This window comes from Leucopleurus acutus, assembly GCF_964270905.1.
Source record: "Leucopleurus acutus genome assembly, chromosome: 4".
Lineage (NCBI taxonomy): Eukaryota > Metazoa > Chordata > Mammalia > Artiodactyla > Delphinidae > Leucopleurus > Leucopleurus acutus.
Window position 1 is genome coordinate 125257762 of NC_139146.1, and position 9687 is coordinate 125267448.

A 9687-nucleotide genomic window follows, 5' to 3' on the forward strand; every position below is an offset into this window, starting at 1 on the left:
ATCAGTCGTTACTTACGGACCCAGCAGTCAAGGTCACCGTATTAATCTCTGCTCAAGAACCAACCTCCAAGCTCCTGAACCTGGAATTGAGCAACCGTCACTTGACCTTGAGACACCCATCCCAATCTCTACAGCCACACTTCAGCAGGGCTCTGGCTCCCATTCCAAGCATAAAACACACCTCCCCTGTGAGGCTCTGGGCTAATGCAGGTCTCTAAGCGGCCACTCCCTCCCCAAAGCCTTAACAGACCCTCCAATACACACTGCTCCTCTCTCCCTCCTCTCCGTTCCTACATTTCAGCACTTGGATCCAGCTTTATCTCCCCAACAACACCGAGCTCTCAAAGGGCGGGGACCAAACCCCGTAATTTCTCCCCACTCCCTCTTGGCAGTCCCTCCAGACCTTGCTAGCTATTCTAATTCTCTCACAGCTTTCAGGGGCTGTCTCAAATACCAAATACAGGGCCCCTCAAAGAGACCTACCTTGACCTCTTGAAGTAAAACTCCCATCACCCAAATCTTCCTCCAATCTGCCACCATATATAGCATTGATGCCCTTCTAACAGACTGCATAACTTATCACTTACTCTATTTCTTACTTATTATCTATATGCCTCCACTAAACTGCCAGCTCCACAAGGGCAGAGATTTTCTTTTTTGGTTCCCATGACATCCCCAGTACTTAAAACAGTGCTCAGCCCACAGTACATGCTCCATAAACGTCTGCTGGGCTAAGCACAGTCTAGGTGTTTCGTAAATACTAGTGGGTATCGCCCCACACCTGTGACATGGCTATCATCAAAAAGACAAAAGATAACAAAGGTCGGTAAGGATGTGGAGAAAAGGCAGCCCTCATTGCACTGCTGGTGGGATTGTAATCTGGGCAGCCACTATAGCAAACAGTACAGAGGTTCCTCAAAAAATTAAAAATAGAACTACCATATGACCCAGCAATTCCAACTCTGGGTATTTATCCAAAGAAACCTGAAACACTAACTTGAAAAGATATATATACACCTATGTTCACTGCAGCATTATTTATAATAGCCAACACACAGAAGCAACCTAAGTGTCCACTGATAGATGAATGGATAAAGAAGATGTGATATGTACGTATACTGGAATACTACTCAGCTATAAAAAAGAATGAAATCTTGCCATCTGTGACAACATGAATAGACTCGGAGGGCATTATGCTAAGTGAAATAAGTCACACAGAGAAAGACAAATACCATATGACCTCACTTACTTGTGGAATCTTAAACAAAACAAAACAGAACAGAACACCAAGTCCAGAGATACAGAGAACAGATTGGTAGTTCGCAGAGGCAGAGGTGGGGAGTGGGCAAAATGGATGAAGGGTGTCAGAATGTACCAACTTCCATTTATAAAATAAATAAGGCATGGGGGATGTAATATGCAGCATAGTGACTACAGTTAATAATACTGTACTGCATTATTTGAAATTTGCTATGAGAGTAGATCTTTTTTTTTTGAGAGTAAATCTTAAAAGTTCTCATCACTAGAAAAAAAAATTTTTGTAACTCTGTATGGTAATGGATCTTAACTAGACTTATTGTGGTGATTATTTTGCAAAGCTCCAAATACAGAATTATTATGCTGTACACCTGAAATTAATATAATACTTTATGTGAATAATAGCTCAATAAAAATTTTTCCAATAAAAAAATGTTAAATACCAGTAGATATAACTTTTTACACGGGCCTCTCACTGCTGTGGCCTCTCCCGCTGCGGAGCACAGGCTCCGGACGTGCAGGCTCAGGGGCCATGGCTCGTGGGCCCAGCCGCTCCGCGGCACGTGGGATCTTCCCAGAATGGGGCACGAACCCGTGTCCCCTACATCAGCAGGCGGACTCTCAACCACTGCGCCGCCAGGGAAGCCCAGATATAACTATTTTTAAAACTTCATTTGGACTTCTCTGGCGGCGCAGTGGTCAAGAATCCGCCTGCCAATGCAGGGGACACGGGTTCGAGCCCTGGTCCGGGAAGATCCCTCATGCCGCGGAGCAACTAAACTCATGTTCCACAACTACTGAAGCCCACGCGCCTAGAGTCCATGCTCTGCAACAAGAGAAGCCACCGCAATGAGAAGCCCGTGCACTGCAGTGAACAGTAGCCCCCTCTCGCCACAACTAGAGAAAGCCCGCGCGCAGCAACAAAGACCCAGTGCAGCCAAAAATAAATTAATTAATTAATTAAAAACAAAAATTTCATTAAGCAAACCTTCCTAATTCAAAACATAACATGAAATTACTTCTCTCAGACACAGACTCCTTATCACCACCATACTACTTTCCTGGTCAGACTATGCTAAAACTCATACAGTAGCAAAGTGGCCTAAAGCTTGGGCTCTGGAGCTAAACTCCTCCTGGATTCAAATCCCACCACTGCTGTGCGTGTTCTTATCGCCTTGGGCAAGTTACTTACCCTCTGTGTGCCTCAATTTCCTCATCTGAAATCAGCTCACAATACTTCATAGCTTTCAGGATCTTAATATGAATTCAGACTCGTAAAGGGCTAAACAATGCCAGTAGTATTCAACCCATGTTGGTTATTATTTTTCTATGTTAATAGTGGAATTTGATTCAACCAAAAAGAAATTTCTATGACAAAAAGATTTCCAAATGCTAGTCAATGCTTCCCAGCCTGGGGCGAGAGACTATTACCTCACAGGGTACCTGAGATACTCATGGTGCCACTTCCTGGTTCACTTTCTACCCATTTCTGATATCTACACACTCAGGCTTAAGTGGGCAAAATAAACAAGACGTGGGATTTTTCAAGGCAGAAACATTCTTATTCATCACTGTACCGCAGGGGCCTATCTGGGTCAGGCCCGGGCCAGCTGTTTGCTCGATGGACTAACAAGGCCAGGATCGCACAGCCTCACCATCCCATCCCAGACCAACATGCTTCTGCATCAGGGAACGGCTCCTACTCGGCACCGATGTCCACGTCCCAAACCCAACCACGGCCCTTAGGAGTGAGGCTTCTCACCCCAGTAAAGTCTGAATGGACTAAATGAACAAACTGTAGATTGCCCTTCTTGCTCCTAGAACTGATTCAGAAATGTGATTATTAAACAGTAATAGGAACGACGCCTAAGGCATTCCACCTGCCATCTTCAGGTGTGGCTAACTTCATGAATAGGGGAACTGTTCAAGACACTGAGCACGGCCTCTCCTCTACCAGGAAGAACCCCTGAAGGCCTAATGCATGCACAACATCGTGGCCACAACGGGGCACCCAAGCGTAGATGCCCAAACCCTCTTAAGGGGAGCCCAGTTAGGGCAACAAGGCACACACAAGACAAAGGAAAAAATCCAGACACTCGAGAAACTCAAAGGGGAGGAGAAATGGAGACAGTGCCACGGCCAAGCTAGGGGTCAGGAAGGACTGATCGCGGACAAACGGCAGGGCAATCGCATTTGTGCTTTCATTCAACAGATCCATGTTGGGCCTGCACGGTCAAGGGGGCAGGCGAGTGTCCCAGAGGACTGAGCGGAGCTGCAGACAAGGTCACACTGCAAAAGGCCCTGAAGGCCACAGGGGGTCATGGAAGTTTCTGACCTTGAAGGCGGAGGAAGAAGGTGCACAAAGCAGTACCTTGCACACAGACAATCACTTCTTGCCAATAAAACATTTGACGAAAACATTTGTTTGGCTTCTATAACATCACCACTCTGGAGTCAGTGCGGTGAAGCATGAATGAAGTAGAGTCAGAGAAGAAAAATCCTGTAAATCTAAGAATAAAATTACATGTTTTTTTCTTCCTTCTCATTATCACCATGGATCAAGTTTTAATGTTCTTAGACCAAAACATTTTACAACATAAAAGAGTGTATAACAAAAAGGTATGAATAATGTAACTTATCTATGCAACTGCTGGGCATGTGCTAGTACTGAGTTATCTGCACTAGTTCAGCCCCTTCAAAGCAGAAAAGCTGTTCCACGCTCTCCAGGGACCAAATCTAGGGGTCAGATGAGATACTGTCAAAAAAACAGGTAACGTATATTAAGCGCTTACTAACTTCAAGGCACTCAATCCTCACAAAATCCTCTGAGATTGGCACCACTATTCACCCCATTTTGCAGATGAAGAAACCAAGGACAGAAAGGTGGAAAGTGATGGAACCCTGAGTCAAATCCTGGAAGCCCAGCCAGAGGGATTTATAAGGCTGGCAGTTTATAACAATTCAATTATTATATCTGGTTTTACTAATGATGCATTATTCAAGTTCTTGGTCACTTAAGAGACCCATTAAAAAAAGAAAAAGAGGGCTTCCCTGGTGGCGCAGTGGTTGAAAGTCCGCCTGCCGATGCAGGGGACACGGTTCGTGCCCCGGTCCGGGAAGATCCCACATGCTGCGGAGCAGCTGGGCCCGTGAGCCATGGCCGCTGAGCCTGCGCGTCTGGAGCCTGTGCTCCGCAACGGGAGAGGCCACAAAAGTGAGAGGCCCGCGTACCGCAAAAAAAAAAAAAAAAAAAGAAAAGAAAAAGGCCCAATCTATAGAAAACATGTCCAAAATAGATAACTGTATAAATGTTAGTATTCAATTTTTTAATGCCACATCTTCGGACGCTCCTGTTTCACTGATCATTGACAAATCTTCGCTTCTGAAGCCATCTCTTAAGTCTTCCTGAAAGGAACCCAACTTACAAAGTAGGCAGAAAACCCGCAAATTTACATAACACCTATAAATATTCTCTTTTCAACAGACTCCCTGACACACATGAGGGAACTTTTTCTGAAAAAATTCAAAATACTTTGAAAAGAATTCCCTAAAAATAACTCTCTTCAGAACTCTCTGCAGTTTACACACACACACACACACACACACACACACACACACACACACGTGCAGTTTAGATAGATATGCAGCTTAGATAAATATAGACAGACAGACCCATATCTATCCTCACCCCCACCGAGGTACATGTAGGGTAAAACAGTCTCTAAAAAATACACATATAGATGGAGTATTTAGAAAATGATTTGAATATCAGTTTCACTTTCATTATAGCTTCGATTAAATGAGCTTAGTTATAAATGCTTCTATAGTGAGTATTCCAGAGAACAGCTTCTAAAATTCTAACATTCTTTACCAAAACAAACTGTATTATACATATAAACAAAACCAGAAATTAAGATTTACATCAGATCATTTTTGAGCCTATAAGTAAAATCATTCATCATATCAGGGGCTTTGACATTTCCATCTCTGAGCACAGAGACTGAGCCTTCGACTAATGCTGTAACAAATGAAAGTCTATCATTTCCTTTCCTTTCCTTTCAGTCTGGGTTGGCTTCCTACACTAACCAGGAAGAGGCAGAGGGTACGATTGAGTAAAAATGCAAAAATGTATAGATATACACCAGTGCTTCTCAACCGGGGCAGTTCTGCTCCCCAGGGACATCTGGCAAGGTCTGGAGACATTTTTAGCTGTCACAACTTGCGGGGAGGGAGGAGTGACTGCCACTGGCATCTAGCGGGTAAGAGGCAGAGATGCTCCCAGGACAGCCCCCCACAATAAAGAATTCTCCGGCCCAAAATGTCACTAACATCTCTGCTGAAAACTCTGATATACACAAATATGACTATACTGCATTTGTGAAAAGTCAATATGCCAAATGTTCAGCATGGTTCTCTCAGCAGGAGTTGAGTGATTTCTATTTCGTTCTTTTCATCTTTCTGCATTTTTGTAACACTACACATCTGCCCTTTACAATCAGGGGAAAAAATCTATTTAGGAATAAACTTTTAAGAGAAGGACAGACTATCTGCTCCCCATCCTGATGGGGCTTTTTCTCCAAGGACTGGTCTCTTTCAGCCTGCTGGCCTTCAGGGAAGGTCCAGTGCATTTTTCCTCTAAAAAAAATCACCTCTCCACCTTGAAGCTGTTATTCATTAGCCCTGGTTAAAATGAATATTCCAAATATCTCAAAACCAGCCCTCTAAATGCTCCGCATACGAGGAAGAACACTGAAATGTAAAACTGCACAGCCTCGCCGGTGAAGTTATAGCTACACATCCTGTTTTCTAAACAGCCACAAGAGACAACATAGAATTAAGTGCTGCCACCAACGTGAGAGGTAATGAACATCTTAAAAATTACTGGCACACAATCTGAGTAGTCCCTTACAATTCAAACCACTCCCCCACCCATCCAAAACATGCATTTGGGGTCACTACTGTCGCTGATGAAAAACAGTCAACAACATTATATTTAAATGTGTACATCTGCAGTCAATGAGAAATTCTCCTAAAAGTTAAATCTTAAACACAAAGGCTTTGCAGTACTCTACTGAAGCCGTAAATCTGATGATGCCAGATTCCCAACAAATCATTAGTAATGATTTTTCCACATGCAATCATTACATCACACGGGGGGGGGGGATACGAAACCTGAAATTCAAGTTCTTAACAAGAGGGTGTATTCTAACACAAATTAAAGGCACTTGGACAAAACCCAAGACTACAATCCTTTAAAGTCACATCTTCATCCCAAAGCTACTTAACGCTAACGGCAAGGACCACTCTCTAACATTTCTGAAATCAATATTCCATCCTCCCGTGGTCCTCAGGCACACAGGACGGCTCACGCAGAGATCAGGCACGGGTCCCTCGCCCACCCCGGACCACTGGCGGCCGAGGGGCCCGCCCTTCCCCTCTGCACCGCCGCCGCCGGCAGCGGCCCTGCTGAGGTGGCCTCGGCTCCCACCTCCTGAACTTGGGGCCGGCGTGACTCACGCCCTGTCACATGGCACGGGAGGAGGCCGGGCAGGCCACCGTGGCCAGGTGTTCAGGCTCGGCCCGACAGTTTATTTGCCTTGCAAAGTGGCCCGAGCGCCGGTGCCGCCGTGGGGGCCGGCGGCCTCCTGGCCTCTCCTCCCTTGCACCCGCGCAGCCGCCCTGTCACCTGCCCGTCCTCACCTGAGTGGGCAGCAGGAGTTCCCCTTCCTCCGCCTGCCACAGCTCCACCACGTTCGGCAAGGGCTCGATCGCTGCACCAACACCAAAAAACACACCGCGTTTTTAATGCACGGAAAAAAAACGCTTCCTGTTTCCCGACTGTCCCCCCGTGCACCCGCCTCACCAAAACAAGCCTCCCTTCCCTTCTAGAAGCGGAGGCCACCCGAGGAGCGAGCCGAAGATCGGAACACAATGGACGGGGTGCGAGCCGGTGGCCCCTCGGACGTGCGGGCTCGGGGGCTCTAGCGCTGGGGGACGGAGAGGAGAGGCCACCCCGCGGGACCCTGCGCTCCGCATCCCGCAGCAGCTGCGACGGGCGTGTGCGGGACACGGCCCGGGCGGCCAGGGAACAAAGCTGCAGGAAGCCGGGCCGCGGCGGGGCCCCAGCGCGCGCCACACAAAGCGGGGGCTGCGCCCAGGGCGCCCGGGGCCCGCGCACAAAGGCTCCGAGGCGCGCGCGGCTAGCGGTCCGCGCCGCGGTCCCCGAGCCCCGCGACTTCCCAGCTTTCTGTTGGCGGGGGGCGGAGGGTGCCGGAGGGGACGCCGCGGTGAGCAAAGGGTACCAGCCCGGAATTGCAACCGCTTTCCTTCCTCCTTTCCCGTTCCTCCCCTCGCCCTCTTATAGCTTTCAGCAGTTCCCCCAAAAGAAAGGGGGGGCGGGGTGGAGAGGGAAGCCAGCGGAGCGGCGCCAGGCTGACCTTGTCCCTGAGCCCCTCCCGGGCGACAGCAGGGCAGGAGAACCTGGAAGACGCCCAGCAGGAGGTTCACGGCCGCGGCGGTGAGGCAGTAGCAGCCCGGCTGCGGGTGTCGGAGCCCCGCCATGCTGCTGCTCGCGCTCCTCTGCGCTGCTCGCCGCGCTTGCCTCTCGCTAGCTGGCGCCCCGGCCTCCTCGCCCCGGGCCCGCCCCCGCGCCGCCTGCCCCGCCCCTCCCCGCGCCGCGTCGCCTCCGCCCCCGCCGCCGCCGCCACCGCCGCCGCCGCCGCAGCTGCTGCAGGCCAGCCTCGGGCGCGCCGCTTGCTCCGCGCGTGTGCGCCACAGATAGGGAGGGACGGAGCGCGGCGGGGCGCGGGGAACGTGGACAATGCGAAGGCCGCAGCCGCCGCCCCGCCCGGCTCGGAGCACATGGCTGCGGGCCCGCCCCGCGGCGCCCTGCGGCTACCCCCCTACGAGGCTGCGGGGCCCGGGCACGTTCCGCGGGCGTGACAGGGGCGCCGAGAGCTGGCGGGAGGGGCTCCCGGGCCACTATCGCCAAGAACTTTGGGGTGGTTTCCGCTTTGTTTGGGCACGCTGGCCACGATCGGGTTATTACCCACAGGGGCAGGGGCGGCGGTGGGAGGTGGAAATGAGGAGTCGCCCAGCAAGAGGCCCCAGACAGGGTATTAGTGGAAATAATGCAGTGGTTGTCAGGAAAGGCGAGTGCTGCCACATGGCTACTGCCAGTTCTGCACCGAGGATATCCGGTGGCTGCAAAGTCTGTAATTTAGAATTAAAAAGAGCTCTCCCAAGACGCGAGAGGCTGACCTCAGCGCCGCGTGGCGGTGGTGGGCCCGGCACCCTCTGTGGAGACGGTCCAGTTTGTGACAGGTGGGGAAGCCTCTTCCTAGGGGGTTTAGAGCTTTAAAGACCCTGCACACACTCCTTTCGGATTCCTATTGCAAAATTTAGTCAGCCTCTTCTGAAACCTGGTTGGGGTCAAGGACGTGGTGAGTTGCTGTCTCTGACATTCACGGGGTAATATAAGTGATACTTGGAAATACATTTTTTGATGCCTATAACTAAAAAGTACGTCTAAGATCTGAGATCTCTTTTAAGTTAATATCATGCCTTTGCCAGTGGTATCAGGAGCAAGATTTTTTCAGGGATCTATTTGCGCGACCTGGAAGTACTGGCAATCTTAAGATATTTTTAATTTGCTGCTTCCAGAGTAGCTTGTATGAAATTCAGAGAATATGAGCCACGTAGAATGAAGAGGGGAAGTGACCGTGGCACACCTGTCTGCTTACATTGATCCTCTATTTAATTGCTTCTGGTGCCTTAGAGTCTAGACAATGGCAAAGCAGTGGTCGAATAGCAGGGCAGATGCGGAGAAGGACTAAATCAATTATGGATCCTCTCTTTCCCAAGGACATAATACAGTACTGTGAACCCAATCTCACACTGTCTGGGCATAACTCTTAACAAGGTTCAATAGCCTAATTGCTTGGCCAGAACTAAACATTTAAGAAGATTAGCACAAATATAAAACCTCGATGTGGAAAAAAAAAGAAGGGCACTTTGCATTATCCACTCTCCAGTATTCTCTCTGTCCCTTGCCTTTTTTTCTGTGTTGCCTGCCAGCATCTACCTTTCCTTAGCAAGGATCTCCAGTCCCATCCCAACGCGTCCCTTCTTTTTTCTCTTAGTTTCACTTCTCTAGGTTTGCATTTGCCCCTTGGGCTCTGAAGGTCTTTCTTCTACTGTGTTAAGGGGGCCTTCTATGACAAGAATACTTGCCCAGCCCACTTCGGCAGTAACTGCACTTTCAAAGTTTGTTTCTACATGGAAGTTCGCTCATTGGCCTATTTATTTACAATACGTATTTTTAAGTCCACTTATGACCATACTACTTAGAAAGGAGAGCAAGCAAACATCAACAGCCTAACAGGTTTTATTCAACAGGTTTAATAAACAGACACAACCCAAAACTTTACT

At 49.0% G+C, this 9687-nt stretch overlaps 1 protein-coding gene across 1 annotated transcript in view; it reads right to left on the reverse strand.

The window, feature by feature from the left end:
• TMEM131L (transmembrane 131 like) overlaps positions 1-7825 on the reverse strand; it is a 159852-nt gene extending 152027 nt beyond the window's left edge. Inside the window, exons 1-2 of the mRNA XM_082837961.1 lie at positions 7695-7825; positions 6958-7028 (exon numbers count right to left, since the gene is read on the reverse strand). Of these exons, the coding sequence (XP_082694087.1) occupies positions 6958-7028; positions 7695-7818 (195 nt within the window). The 5' untranslated portion in view covers positions 7819-7825. The remainder of the gene's footprint in view (positions 1-6957; positions 7029-7694) is intronic.
• Between the last annotated feature and the right edge of the window lie 1862 nt (positions 7826-9687).